Here is a 15579-nt window from a genome sequence, read left to right as displayed (position 1 = left end):
ATTTTTACGTTTAATTTCTAGTTTTCAGGTTTATTCGTTGAAAAGGTCCAGTTAAGAGATTTGTTTATTGCATTTAAAGCCATTTTTATCTGATTTGTTTTTTTTTAAGACGATACATGACATCTGTACTAAAGCTTACTAACGTTACAGTTTAACACAAAACTCCTTGTAGTCACACAAACATGCACACTGCACAAATACCAAAACATAACGAATTAAGTGCATAATGAGGACAATAAATAAAGAGAAAAGATCGTCTTACGGTGAGTTTGATCAGTTGTGCTGAAGGATTAGCGCGCTAGCGGCTAAGCTAACCGACATCTCTTCGTCTCACATGAAGGGACTTTACTCCTGCAGAATAAAATAAGCGCTTCTGTTAACTTACACGGAGCGCAGTCGGTTGTGAAGAAACGCTTTAAAACGCTTCGTCGATATCAGATCCGTGTCATCTGTCGGTGGATCTGCAGCATAGACAGTAAAGGATCTGCAGCCTCCGCTTGAGGGAATGTTGTGGCGCACTGGCGGTGAAGCTGGAGCGGTTGCTAAGGCAACCACGGCCACGTCGTGACGTTTCGGCGTCGTGAATACCACACGCGTACGAATGTAAAAGAACGTAGATTCAATACATTTACACTCCATTGAGATTTAATCATTTAACAGATGAGATAGACAAAAGAGCCAAAACATGTAAGTGCTGTGACAAATAATAATCTATCTATCTATCTATCTATCTATCTATCTATCTATCTATCATTAATTCATTCGTCTATCTATCGTTCATTCATTCATCTATCTATTTATCCAGGGGTGGATCTAGAAAAATATTGATGGGGTGGCGAGAAGGGGGCAGGAATTTTTGAGGGGTGGCAACATATGGCAGACGTTTATGTACTGAATTTAGTCACAGTTATCACAGTTTGATTATAAATATATGTGCACACTACAAAAGGACACAGCTATCATTTACAAACTTAATCTCATGCAATCAATGTCTTGCATTTGAAACAGTTTATATAAGGAATAAGTGACCATACCCCATAAGCACCACACACTCACTAATGCATACAGTATGCATCAACATGTAATTAAGAGCATTATAAAAGGTTAAGTGCTATCAATATGTCAATTTATTATAAGAAACACATGACTTTAATAGCCAATGGGAGGCCGCCGACAGACCAGGATCTTGTCTTCATAACAACAATATCTATACTTCATGTTGAGCATAAATATAAAGCCTACTGATAAAGGACACCGTCAACAGTATTAAAGGCAAAATAGACTATGTTTGGCATGTGCAATATTTGAAAATCGAAAATTATTAATTTATTTTTTAAATTACATTTATATCTGAATATATGTCAGAGTTCGGAGCAGGTTCGCGAATCGTTTGAGTCAGTTTGGGGATAGCAAATCATTTGAATGAGTTCGGCAGTTCGGAGCGGCTTTGCGGATCATTTGAATCAATTCGAGAGTTTGGAGCGGGTTCGCGAATCATTTGAGTCAGTCCTGGAGTTCAAAGCGGGTTCGCGAATCATTTGAGTCAGTTTGGGGATCGCAAATCATTTGAATCAGTTCGGGAGTTCGTAGCGGGTTCGCGAATCATTTGAGTCAGTTCGTGAGTTCGTAGCGGGTTCGCGAATCATTTGAGTCAGTTCGTGAGTTCGTAGCGGGTTCGCGAATCATTTGAGTCAGTTCGTGAGTTCGGAGCGGGATCGCTAATCATTTGAATCAGTTCGGAAGTTCGTAGCGGGTTCGCGAATCATTTGAGTCAGTTCTGGAGTTCAAAGCGGGTTCGCGAATCATTTGAGTCAGTTCGTGAGTTCGGAGCGGGATCGCTAATCATTTGAATCAGTTCGGAAGTTCGTAGCGGGTTCGCGAATCATTTGAGTCAGTTCTGGAGTTCAAAGCGGGTTCGCGAATCATTTGAGTCAGTTTGGGGATCGCAAATCATTTGAATCAGTTCGGGAGTTCGGAGTGGGATCAGGAATCATTTGAATCAGTTCGGGAGTTCGTAGCGGGTTCGCGAATCATTTGAATCAGTTTGGGAGTTCGTAGCGGGTTCGCGAATCATTTGAGTCAGTTCGAGAGTTCAAAGCGGGTTCACGAATCATTTGAGTCAGTTCGGGAGTTCGTAGCGGGTTCGCGAATCATTTGAGTCAGTTCGGGAGTTCAAAGCGGGTTCGCGAATCATTTGAGTCAGTTTGTGGATCGCAAATCATTTAAATCAGTTCGGGAGTTCGGAGCGGGATCACGAATCACGAAATATTCGCGCTTGTAAATTTTCAAATTGGCCATAACCTTTAATTCGGGGGTGGCAAGGCTTTCTTTTAGAGTGGCATTTGCCACTATGCCACCCAGTAGATCTGCCCCTGTGTTCAAACATGAGGTGAGGGTCTCAATCCCAGCACCACAAGCCCTCAAACCCCCCATGAGACAGTCCTGTAGTGCGTCACAGTCAGAGAGAGGAGGAGAAATAAAAACAGCACTGATGTGAGAGTGAAGGAGAGAGAAAGAGAGAGAGAGAGAGAGAGAGAGATGGAGGGGAAAGCTGCATTAATGGGCTTATTGTAATATATTGGAAAATACCTCAAAGACACACAAACCCAAAGAACAGCTGCAGCACGCTGGACACTCTGTGTGTGTGTGTGTGTGTGTGTGTGTGTGTGTATTAAGCGCAAGTTAATACACACACAGTGTAACAGTCTTATTTGACCTCAGACGAGCCCTCCCTAATAATGCGAGGATGTTGAACAGTGTGTGTGTGTGTGTGTGTGTTTCTGCACAGCTGCAGGGCTCAAAACCTCCAGTCTGAGCGCACAAGAATTAAGACTCCAGGAAAGAGCCTACACAGTAAAATTACCAGTGTAAAAAATGCAGTGTTAAATGTTAATAACTCCCAAAAAGTTGAATTAACAATCTACAGTGTTGATGAGTACACCCTGTCTTTGTAGTTGCAGGGTGCAACATTATGTGATTTTATTTTTACACTAAAAGTGCAAAAAGACGCGCCAAATTGTCTTGACTCCACCCTCAACGACTGCCTTGTGGGGCAATTACGCCATTTTGTCTGCATGCGACGGAGAAGGTAAGTCTGTTTCTGTGCTTTTCTTGTGTTAACATTATTTAAATAAAAAATACACATTATCTCGAATACGTTTAGAAATAACTGTTCTGCTGATGTTTCTTTTAGGATTAAGGATGCTCATTAAAGTGAAGTTCAACCATGAACAAAAGTTTGTTAAAGTTTCTGGCGCCGACCTGAAACTCTCTGATTTTCTGGATGAAGGTAACGTTAACTTGTTAATTTACTTGTAAAATGAATTTTTAGTTGTGTTTGTAGCTGCCATTGACTTTAAGAATTTTTAATTTTAAACTGAAACTCGTTTTGGTTTGTTCACAGCCTTTGTGAAATTCGGAATTCCCGCCTCCAAACGCGCAGAGACCAGGCTCTACGATTCGTCTTACACAGAAGTTGATGAGGATGTTTTCGAGGAGGTTATAAAGCAGCCAAATTTAGGCGTTTTTATTCTTCGATTCGAAAACTCGTCACAAGGTAATTTATCTTTGTGTGTGTGTGTGTGTGACTGTAAATGCTATTGAGCTTTAAATAATGTTGTTTGAGCCCTTTCAGTATTAAAACAAATGGCCCTTTACACACGATTTGACCATATTTTTTTCTAAATATTAAAAATCTAAAAGATGCGCATCAAATTTGACACCTATATGAACAGTTTTAAAGTTGGTTTTATGAGTTTAAGTCGTTATCTTCAAAGGCTATTTAAGTTAGAAACGTTGTGTGTAATTTTAGAAACGTCCCTAAATTGGCGAATATCAAACGACAAGTTACGTTTAAACCCGTTTTTATTGCTAAACCAATAAGTGTGAAACTCCTTTTGCTAATGAATGTACATTACTGAAAACGCGTTAATGCGACGGTTTACGCATTTATCGAGTCACACCCTGGCCGTTTCTCAATACCAAGAACGCAAAGTTCGGACTTGGCAAGATCGACTCGGGAGTGCAAACTCCTAAGAACGGGAGGACGCAAGGTCTGTAAAAGGAACAGCTGCGTACTTTATAACGTCACTCAGCTCGTCTTAGCTACTCCGGTTATCCTTACTGTATTTACAATAAGATGAAATATAATATCAAACACCACTGCTTCTTCGTTTTCATTTAAACAATAATAGCCACACAAATGTAGTTCAGGTAGGGCAGATATATTTAGATTATCTTCACTCACTGTATGTATACTTATAACAAAATGAAATATAAAACACAACCACATATAAAATATAAAATACACACACAAATACAAAAAACGTTAATATGGGGTTCAGGCAATATTTGCATATATATATATATATATATATATATATATATATATATACACTCTGATTATCTTTACTGTATGTATTAATGTATGACTACACTGCCTCTTTTGGTTATGTCAGTTTTAATGAAAAAATAATAGCCATTAAATATGTATAAAAGTATAAGTATGAAATATAAGAGGCTTATATAATAGGAAATAAAGACAAAAGCAAACAATTCAGGCAAATGTATGCTACATCAGCGCTGTAATATAAAAGTTAATATAAACTAAAATTTGTGTTCCGCCCAAACGATATGACCAGGAACAAATAATAGATTTATGAAGATTGTCTGTTAGATACAGCTAAAACAAATGATATTTCATGTTTAACTACTACAGACACATCCAAGCTAGTGGCAAATGTCAGAAGGACAAGCTGAGGTGAGACTGCACTCGGCGGTATATATGAGCACTGAGTGCCCGGTGATCACCTGGAAATAGGCGAAGCAAATTTTCAAATATGCACCATCTTTATAAATAAACTGCAGATTTGAGTTTTAAACAACTAGCCTACGTTCCCGCCTGAAAAACCCTTAAATGTACATTTCATGAAACAATAATAGTAATATTCTGAAAATTATGCGGGTTTTGTCCTCTGCCATTAACGCTCGCTGGTTGTTGCAAAATGCATTGTGGGTTACCTGCTCCCTCAAGTTCACACAAGTCACATTTTGATGCATCCTTGATAAAAGGGGAAACATCCCAAGAACAATAACACATCCGGGGATTTGAACTGTACTTGGCTAGATGTGAACTTTGAATTAGAACAGTACTTGGGCAACAACTGATGACATTTCACAAGTCCACAAGAATGCAAGTACAGACAAGAATGCATATTGAGAAACGGCTCCTAATTCCACCATAAAAAAAATGCAGCCGATGTATTGAGGTGAGGACTTGTTAAACGGAATAAAAATTTGTCATAACCATGCAGGCGGGTTGCCTTATGTCACCAAATAAATTAAATAAAAACTTAAAATAGAGCATATATAAAAACACTTTTCAGTCTTCCAATACTAACTTGTGAATTGTATAATGCCCTTTGTGCTCTGCATGTCCTTCGCACTTAATATTGTGTATGTAATTTTGTCATAACGGCGGCAAGACAACAGGGCTATCGCCTAAATTTTGCACAAGGTTTTGTGGTTGTTTTCAGAATCAGAAAAAGCTTTATTTTAATAGTCATTTGATGACAATTATTTTTCAATAGATTTGGCCCAGGTCCCTTCTGTGACAAGTGAAGAAAGCTCATTGCAGAATGCAAACTATGAATCTGATGACACCAGTCTTCTAAGTGATGGAAGTCCTTCAAGAAAGCAACAGAGGGTTGAAGACGAAGCCAGAATTGTGAGTCTGTGATTTTTGCATTGTATATTATTGACAATTTTAGAAGATCTGGGCCCATATTCACAAAACATCTTAAGGCTTAATGTAGCTCATAACTCACCAATTTAGAAGAAAATCTTAAAAAGAATGGGTGTGTCAGTCCTAAATTTAGGACTCCTAAATTTTTGCTCTAAGAGTATTTAACAAAGCATTTTATCATTAAAACTAGCTCCTAAATCTGTGAAATCTTAGGAGCAGTGAAGAGGACTCCTAAGTCACTAAGACCAAGCCACAAACTATCCTAATATAGCTTTTGGCAGCAGTCTGCCTCAGAACGTAAACATTTTAGAAACATTTGACGATAATGAGCTTTTAAAAAGGTATCGCCTTTGGTTTTGAAGGTTATCCCAATCCATTTTTTTCTCTGATTATATCCTTGTTTTCATTAACCTGCTGGGCAAGAAGTAACAGCTCTGCTTGTGTCCAGTTTGGTTTTCTTTTACATTTGCATGTATTACTATCAGCCATGATTATTCTACTCTGTTTATTAAAAGGCTGTTTATATGCATATTCACTAATTGTTTAAGAGGCCGTTAGCTGAACATATGACACTTGCATTTTAAAATCTTTATTTGAATGTGGCAATTAACATTTTTATTTTTAAATCTTTATTTGAATATGGCATCATATTGCGTTCTCTGACAGAGACTATCAGCCAATCACTGTGTGCATAGTTAGTAAGCATGCTGACATCCACAGCAACAAGGTCAACCCCGCCCTTTCTCTGAGCTTAAGACTTCTTTGTATTCCTAATTAAAAGTTTGTCCTAATAGGTTTTAAGAGAAAACTATTAGCTAAAAACTTTTACTGCAGTTTAGGTGAACTCTTAGTGGTAGGATTAAATGTTTTGTGAATACGGGCCCTGATCTGTCAGCTTCTTAAAGGGTTATTTCACCCAAAAATTTTAATTCGGTCATTAGTTACTCACTCTCATGTCGTTCAAAACCCGTAAGACCTTTGTACATTTTCGGAACACAAATTAAGATATTTTTGATTTAAATCCGAGAGCTTTCTGACCCTGCATAGAGAGCAATGCAACTTAAATTTTCCCAGACACTGAAACCTAGTAGGGACATTGTTAAAGCATAAATAAAGTCATTATTTTTGTTTTCTTTGTGAACACAAATATTCCATAGCTTCATAAAATTATGGTTAAACCACTGATGTTACATGGACCATTTTAACAATATCTTTACTTCATTTCTGGGCCTTGACTGTGGAAGGACCCTTGTTGTCTTTGCAGGGTCAGAAAGCTCTTGGAATTCATAAAAAATATCTTACTTTTTGTTTCGAAGATGAACAATGGTCTTACGGGTTTGGAATGGCATGAAGGTGAGTAATTAATGATAGAATTTACATTTTAGGGTGAGCTAACCCTTGAGTAATCCAAGTCACATTTAGAGCAATAAAACAATAATTCAAATTACTACATTTGATCAATTAAAGTGAAAGTTTACACCAAATGAAAGTGAATTTACTCATCCTTATTGAGCTGTCAAAATGGCTGAAAAACTAAATTAAAAATTTTTACTTAAATATTATCAATATTCTAATTATGTTAGAATTTAAAAGGCATAATTTCAGTTATGGGAAAAAAAGCTTTTGGCTTCTCTCCTGAGGCCACAAGAAGGCGCATCGAGCAAAATATTATGCATATAATTTCTTCAAAGCATAATAAAATAAAAGGACTATCTTTGAAAAAATTGCATAATGTTTAAAATAATGTTTATAAACCATATATAATTATTAAACTTGCTTAAACAATTAGAAACAAAACAACATCATGCATGTATGTATAGTTTAATACAAAGGACCAAAAACCAATCAAAAAGAATACTTTCTTCGTGTAAAAACTTGATATGCAGTGGGGTGGGGAAAACTGCTATATAGTCTTGAGACATGTTTTTTAAAAGTTGAACTTGCATATATTTGACATAGCTTTACATGCGGCTATCTTGTGTGAGAGGCGAGTGCAACATTGATATATGTCCCTCTAGAAAATGCAATAAATGTTTTGTGTGAACGGCTTCAGTTTTGACATACACAACATCTTCCCAGCATCGATTGTTCTCTTTTTCCGCAATATTTTGAATGAACAACGTAGCAGCACCGCATCTAGTGGGTTAAACTGGATAGGCTAACAAAAGCCTTAAAATGCAATGACACTTCATCGTCGCAACGCGTGCACCACTGATAAGGCTGCCTGACGCACACCTAAAATTCAAATGCAGATTTTTTAAATTCGATAAGTAAAAAAAAAAAAAAAAACAGCCCTACATCCTTATATTCATGCCAAGATGTAGGTGTTTTTTTTTTATAGAAAAACAATAAAGAATATTTTTAGCAGATACTGTGGTCCTTGGAGGTTTAGATAATGCAAGTCAATGCTTAGCATTCCTTTGAGAGTCAAAAAAATCATATCAGGTTACACTAAATTAATACCCATGGCTCATGATGATACACTGAGGTCTTATGAAGTTAAAAAATCAGTCTGAACTGAACATTAACTAGGGCGGCTTGATTATGGCAAAAATCATCACAATTATTTTGGCCAATATTGTAATCTCAGTATTATTTAACACGATTATGAGTGGGCCAGTTGACCAAAACTTTATATGACTGATTTATTTAAAGATTTCTCAATTCTCAATACCACAGCAGAATACTAGGGTAACTAATTAATAGACATACTTAAATGTCATTGTTTTATTTTGACAGCACATCTCCACCCAGAAATATTAGGGAAATGTATGCCCAAGGAATCGTTGCCCTGTTTCCATATCTTCGTGATCCCTACACAAAGAATGGATATGTAAGTGCAAATAATTTTTGTTAAAATGTAGTTATGGGGTAGTTGGTCACCTTTGTATTTATTAAGATGTGTTTGTTTTTAAAGGAACATTATTATGACCCTCAAAGTGGACAAGGTTACCTGACTTGGAAAATAAAGAACATTCAGAGGAACAGTGCATCATCAGAGAACTGTAGACGTTCCTCACAGTCTTTCAGTGGTGGCCCAACTTCGGAAAGAGAGGCTGCATCCAGCACAGATGTTATTCTCACTGAAGAACAGTGTAGAGAAGCAGTTTCTCTAATGAAACACACCTCAGAAGTGGACACCATCAAGATCAAAATGAAGGAGACATTTCAGTACCGTCGCAAGATGATTCAAGACCCAAACAGAAGCACTGATGTGTTGACAGAATTTCCACGCTTCTTGGATGTTCAAGGCCTGGTGAGAGAACATGTCTATGTGGTGATAAGAGAATTTCTTTAACCCGGTCATTGGGTTGGGGTAAAACAAATATTATAGGTATAATGCAAGTTCAGCTCAATTGACAACATTTGTGGAATTTAGTTCATTACCATTTACAAAGAAATATAAAACTACAATGTATGTGCATAGTCACACATTTTTGAGCTTTATGAATTCTTCTGTTAAAACACGTTATTTGAGCTGTAAAGTTGTTTGAAACATTTTTATTGTGTTTGTATTAATGAATGTTTATGATGTTTTTGCAGATTGAACAGGATTTTGTTTTGCTCTTTGGTGAAAAGACGACTTCTAAGCTTTTAGAAAGGTGGCCAACTACATTCATGCACAAAGTTATTCAGCAAAGCAAAAGTCTTAACTCCTCCCAAGCTCTTCAGGACTTGATTGACTGTGACGAAATGACTGTGAAGGAGAATGAAATAGGGGATGCAGGTTAGACTGTCAGAGTTCAGTATAAGATTGTTTAGACTTCTCCATGTATTTTTTTTTCTGATGTCATTTATTTTATTTTTTCAGGATGGAACAGTGACATTGCTTCTATTCTTCTTTTACTTCATTTGATCCCACCTTCACCACAAGGCAGAAAGAGACCTGGAAAGATGTCCGCATCTCAAGCAGAAAAACACCTCGTCATCTTCAAAAAGGTAAATTTGGTCTTTACTGTCATTTCCTGTAGTCTGCCGAAAATCAGTGTCTGATGGGCTAATTGTATTGTGAAAAATTAATGTAGAGAGAGTCAATTGGAGAGCTGATTTAATTATTTTTTTTTATTTTTTATCTTTAGGCCGGTATTAACATACAAGAGCACCTGGACTCAATTGAAGAAAGCACACAGCCATACCTGCTTGCCATGGGTCCAAAGAAGAACAGCATTCATGTATACTACATCATTCTCGACAAGAAAGCCATACCGTGCAAATCAGTGAGTGGTCTCAGTGCCTTTGATGAACTTTTCAAAGCGCACTTTGTGTTTGGTGCATCTTACAGCAAAGTCCTGCACAACATGTACACCTTTGTACAAACAACAGTTTTTCAGATTGACATTGGGAAAGTCAAAGAGTGCCCAAGAGTTTCTGAACTCAGAGCTAGATTCCTGCGTTAGATTTGATTGCTGGGAAAAATGATTTGTTTTGTTTGTTTTTATTGTCTGAAAAACACAAATGTTCTTGTTCGACATCTAAAGTTAATTCATGGGCTCTTGCCTGGCAAATCACTTAGACTGAAATGTGGTGAAGCAGGTTGCTGTTTAGAATTTGCAACTTTTTCAGGTTTTCGCAAACATTTAAAAAGAGTTCATGAAGCAGGTGAAGTTTTGTTATGTGTAGAGGATGATGCTGTTGTTCATAATGCAGTTGGGCTACCAAGTAATACTGATGTGGCTACATGTTCAAAGGACAGTTCTTTGCCAGTTCCCAGCAAAAACACTACCGATTTGTGTGCATCAGCAATAGCACAATTGCAAGCTGCAGGTGTTAGTCAGACTACTGTTGATACTTTTGTTATGTCTATGGAGGAAGTAGTTCAAGACATCCAGGATCAAGTAAAAGAGACCGCTATAAAATGCTTATTTTCAGAAAACACAGACATTTAAAAGTTCAATTGAGCAGTCATTTCATGAAATTGAAAACCCTTTCACCATGCTTAATTCCATATCTAAACGAAAATCATATTTTATAAAAAAATGGGGAATTGTCCAGCCTGTGGAGAAAGTAATTGGGGTCAGATTTGACAACAGAAAAAACAGGACTACTGGAACTTATGAGCAAGTTGCAGTGACTGACAAGTTTGCCTATGTTCCAATACTCCAAACATTACAGAACATTTTAAAGCACCCAAACACCACATGCAGGTTCAAGTCAGGTTTACCTAATAAAAACGGTATTTACTCTGATATTGAAGATGGACTGTACATAAAAAGTCATCCCCTGTTTTCGACTGAAAAAAATGCACTTCAGATTCAATTGTATTATGATGAATTCGAAACTGCCAATCCTTTGGGCTCAAAAAAGGGAATTCACAAATTAGGCGGTATATATTTTACTTTGAGAAATTTCCCACCACAATTTAATTCATCTCTAACAAACATACATTTATGTGCACTTTTCCATGCCCAAGACATCAAAACATATGGATTTGATGCAATATTGGAACCTATTGTCAATGACATAAAAGTCCTTGAAAACAAGGGTATACAAGGACCTGCTGGTTTTGTGCGTGGAAGCATTGTCCAAGTAACGGGAGATAATCTTGGTTTACATGGCCTTTTTGGATTTGTTGAATCTTTTAGAGCTCGGAATAACTGTAGGTTTTGTCTCACTGAAACGGAAGATTATCAAACTGTGTTCTGTGAAGATGAGCCAAATGTAACTTTCCGCACCAAAGAAACACACTTGCGACACTGTGAAGCTCTACAATCAGACCCAACACTACAACATGTTTGTGGTGTGAAACGTACATGTTTGTTAAACACTCTGCAGTACTTTAATATATCAGACAACTTTTCTGTAGACATAATGCATGATATTTTAGAGGGAGTTGCTCAGTTTGAATTAAAACTTGTTTTAAAGTATGTTCAAGCTAATTTTTTGACAGCGAAAGAGTTGGATGGCAGATTAAATTCATTTAATTATGGGTACATGGAGAGGAGAAATCGGCCTCCTTCTGTAAAACTGGATGACGAGAGCAATGATTTGGGCATAAATGCAATACAGTGTTGGTGTCTACTTCGAAATGTGCCGCTGATATTTGGTGACATTGTGCCCCAAGACGATAAATACTGGCAATTACTACTACTTTTACTACAAATAGTGAACATTGTATTTTCTCCCATTTTAACTGAAGGACTTACTGTTTATTTGAAACACTTAATTACTGAGCATCACAGGCTGTTCAAGTGCTTATTCCCAGGAAAGAATCTGCTGCCTAAACATCATTTAATGTGTCACTACCCTCGGTGTATACGAAATATTGGGCCTATTGTTCACATGTGGTCAATGCGATACGAGTCCAAACACAATTTCTTCAAGACTCAACCAAAATGTTTCAAGAACATAACTAAGACGCTTGCCAAAAAACATCAGAATTTCATGGCATATAACTGGGAAGCCTTTAACCATGACAGAATTGTACTTGGACCAGGAAAGAATGTGTGTGTCAGTGACTTGAATGAAAGTGTTCAGATTGCATCTAAGTTGAACATTCCTACAGAAACAAATGTTCTCTCAGTGAAATGGGTGAAGTATAATGGAACTGAATATCGTTCTACCTTAGTTATTTGTGGTCAGGTAGACCTTGATTTGCCAGTGTTTTATAAAATCAGGGATATTATTGTCAGAAATGAATGCGTGTTACTGGTTACATCGCAGCTCAAAAACTGTTTGTTTTGATGAACATCTTTTTGCCTACAGAATTGATCACAGACCCAGCGCATCTCTGAAAGTGTTTACTGTCAGTGAACTCACTTATTACAAACCTTTTGATGTGCAGATGTCCTATGGGTCTGATAATTTCTTTTGTTTTGTTGTACCCTACTGTAATCTTATTCAAATTTAGCTGTCACTTGTTCATGTCTCTGTGAAGTTAATGAGTTTGTTTTATCCATTTTGAATTTCTGTGCAACCCCTCATGAATTTGACTGAACTGTTGAATGTTGTTTTAAAGTAGCCACTTTGCCCAGTTTTTAAATAAAAAATTGTTGTTATATCTGTCTGAAGACTCTTGATTTTAGATTTGATAATGTACATTGACACCATAGAACAAAGTAAAAATAAATTTTGCACTAAAAGGAATACTTTCTTGATAACACTTTGACTAATCCATAGGAATAACAACAACATCAAAAGGTGTTAAATGACCCGTAGTGTAAAATTTTAAGGTGTTAAATGACCCCAGTGTAAAATTGTAAGGTGTTAAATGACCCCAGTGTAAAACTTTAATAACAATAGTAAGTGTAACAATCTACACTCTCAGTGTTATTTTTCAGCACTATAAGGTGCCATTTTAACACTGTAAGTTCAACACTACAAACAGTGTACTTTTAACTCTGGACAGATTGGGACCATATATGATCTTTAGTAGTGTTAAAATTAACACTTTAAGTGTTAAATTGACACTGCTGATTTTACTGTGTAATGGACATAAACTAAAGAACAATCACCCCACCAGGGAAAACACACACACACACACACACAGTTTCAACACCACACATTCCACGGATCCGGACAAGCGCAGCAGAGGAGTTGGCTGACAGGCCGGGAGTTTTTAACGTGATAGAGAGAGAGAGAGAGAGAGAGATGGGGGAAATGTCAGCCGTGTTGAAATGTTACGGTTCCTCCTAATTAATGGCTGCAGGGGTTCTGAACACACTCCAAAACACACACACACACACACAACCACAGCTAAGCGACAGTCAACTAACAACCCCAATCCACTTTATAAATGTGTTCCTATAGAAATAAGACTCATTGCTAATAATGTGTGAACATGCAGATATGAATTATGAAGACAAAAGAGCTTGAGAAAAAGTACTGTACTGGTATCAGATGAAAAAATTACCATATTTTAATGTACTGAATTATTACCAGTACCAATAACAGTACTTCTAGGAATACACTGGTTCTAACGTGGTATTGGAATTGCCATTGTATCATGTATCATTACCACAGTGGTTCCTGGTACTTTTTTTGTTAGAAAACAATGACCTAATATGTTTTTTGTTTTGTTTATGAGTTTATAGTTACAAGGGAAGGTTTATGAATATGTATTCAACTCACCAAAATACTCACCAAAAAGGTTCATCAGCAAAGATCAGAAATAAAAACTGCAGCCAGACAATGGAAAGTGTTGGACTGAACAGAGACGCATTAAAGGAGCAGCAGGTGGCGCTGTTGCATTTAATGACAGTTTGAATGGCAATATTCACCATGTACTGATCATATTTATCTTAACCTGAGTGTTTCTTGTTGAGCAAAACTAGTTTTATTTCACTTGTCTTAATTAAACTGGCTATATATATATTAGATGAACAACTTAACAAAACGTATATGAAAATTTTAAATATTTCCTTGCAGCTAAAAGTAATAAGTTTTGAGTAAAAGTTAGTTTAACAGTTAACAGAACCAAACAGATTAAACTACAACACAAACATAATCAAGGTTGTGAATCAGGATTAAATTTAAGATTAAATATCATTAAAGAAAAGTGTCATTTTCAGTTTGTAAAGATAAGAAAATAATGTGTTTATGTGTAGTTTTGATGTGTAGAAGAGTTTATTTCTTCATCAGGTTTGGAGAAATGTAGCATTGCATCAGTGTCTCATCAACGGATGCTCTGCAGTGAATGGGTGCCGTCAGAATGAGAGTCTAAACATCTGATAAAAACATCACAATAATCCACAAGTAATCCAGTCCATCAATTCACATCTGGAGAAGACAAAAGATGAAACAAATCCAGCATTAAGAAGATTTTTAACTAAAATGATCCATAATAATGCTTCCTCCAATGAAAAAGTGGTCAATGCCAAAACAGCTCTAAACAAATATGAGGTGGAATTTTATTTAAGAGACAACAGGAGATGTACTTTTTAACTGGAGTAAACGTTATTGTGAATTATGAACTCATATTTTAGATGGTAGCAATGGTTTAAATTGTCTTAATGCTGGATTTGTTTCATCTTTTGTCTTCTCCAGATGTTAACTGAGTGCTGTGGATTATTGTGATGTTTTTACCAGCTCTCATTCTGACGGCACCCATTCACTACAGAGCATCCATTGATGAGACACTGATGCAATGCTACATTTCTCCAAATCTGATGAAGTATCCTGAGGGTGGGCACATTTTTTAGCAAATGTTTATTTTTGAGTGAGCTGCTCCTTCAATGTAAATATAATTGATGTCTCTTCATACACAGCAGTCTGTGGTAATGGAAATTAAAAAGTTGTTGTGAATCCAAACGTGATGAGCAGGGAACAGAGAGCTCTTTGTTAGTTTGTATAGTCTCTCTGGTAATGAGTGTTTACAGCTTGTTTCATATTTCTGTTATAAATGCCAACACAGAACTCTTCTACTAAACGTTGGTTTTCCTCTGAGCAGCTCATGTTTTTATACGTTCTCAGCATTTAAACATGCTTGGATCAATCACACGACGTGTGTAAGTGATGGATGCTGGTGTGTGTTTGAGTTAAAGATCAGATCTGACTGAGATCAGAGCTGTGTGTGTTTCACAGAGTCTAATGTTTAAATAAACTCACACACAGGCTGTAATTCAGCGTGTATCATCGCTCTCCTCCCGCTCTGTTACACATCACGTTTTTCCCTCTCCCTCCCCGTTCATTAAACACACTGTTGTATGTGTGTTCTTTCAGTGTTTACATTAAACAGGACATTCACACCAGACCTGGGAGACACTGGAGGAATTTAACCCTTCACACACACACATCATTACCCACAAACCTTTGCACACACACATATTGGAAAAAAGTGATGTGTAGCCATGTATGGTGTCCCATACTTGAAATTTGTGCTCTGCATTTAACCCTTCCAA

At 36.8% G+C, this 15579-nt stretch overlaps 1 protein-coding gene across 2 annotated transcripts; it reads left to right on the top strand.

The window, feature by feature from the left end:
- Positions 1 to 2852: 2852 nt before the first annotated feature.
- On the top strand, positions 2853 to 12737 carry LOC113058808 (uncharacterized). Of its 2 annotated transcripts, XM_026227038.1 has the most exons (9): positions 2853 to 3088; positions 3194 to 3289; positions 3404 to 3556; positions 5589 to 5725; positions 8483 to 8576; positions 8661 to 8999; positions 9287 to 9470; positions 9555 to 9682; positions 9823 to 12737. In XM_026227038.1, exons 4-9 carry the CDS (start codon positions 5676 to 5678, stop codon positions 10138 to 10140), a joined length of 1113 nt encoding a protein of 370 aa, XP_026082823.1. In that variant the 5' UTR covers positions 2853 to 3088; positions 3194 to 3289; positions 3404 to 3556; positions 5589 to 5675; the 3' UTR covers positions 10141 to 12737. The 2 variants fall into 2 exon arrangements, with proteins under 2 accessions (XP_026082823.1, XP_026082824.1); XM_026227039.1 differs by lacking the exons at positions 2853 to 3088; positions 3194 to 3289; positions 3404 to 3556; positions 5589 to 5725 and adding an exon at positions 7062 to 7096.
- The last annotated feature ends 2842 nt before the right edge of the window (positions 12738 to 15579 follow it).

This window comes from Carassius auratus, chromosome 40 (genome assembly GCF_003368295.1).
Source record: "Carassius auratus strain Wakin chromosome 40, ASM336829v1, whole genome shotgun sequence".
NCBI classification, from domain to species: Eukaryota; Metazoa; Chordata; class Actinopteri; order Cypriniformes; family Cyprinidae; genus Carassius; species Carassius auratus.
Note: the sequence above shows the minus strand (reverse complement) of the source record. Positions and strands in the feature narration are given on the sequence as shown.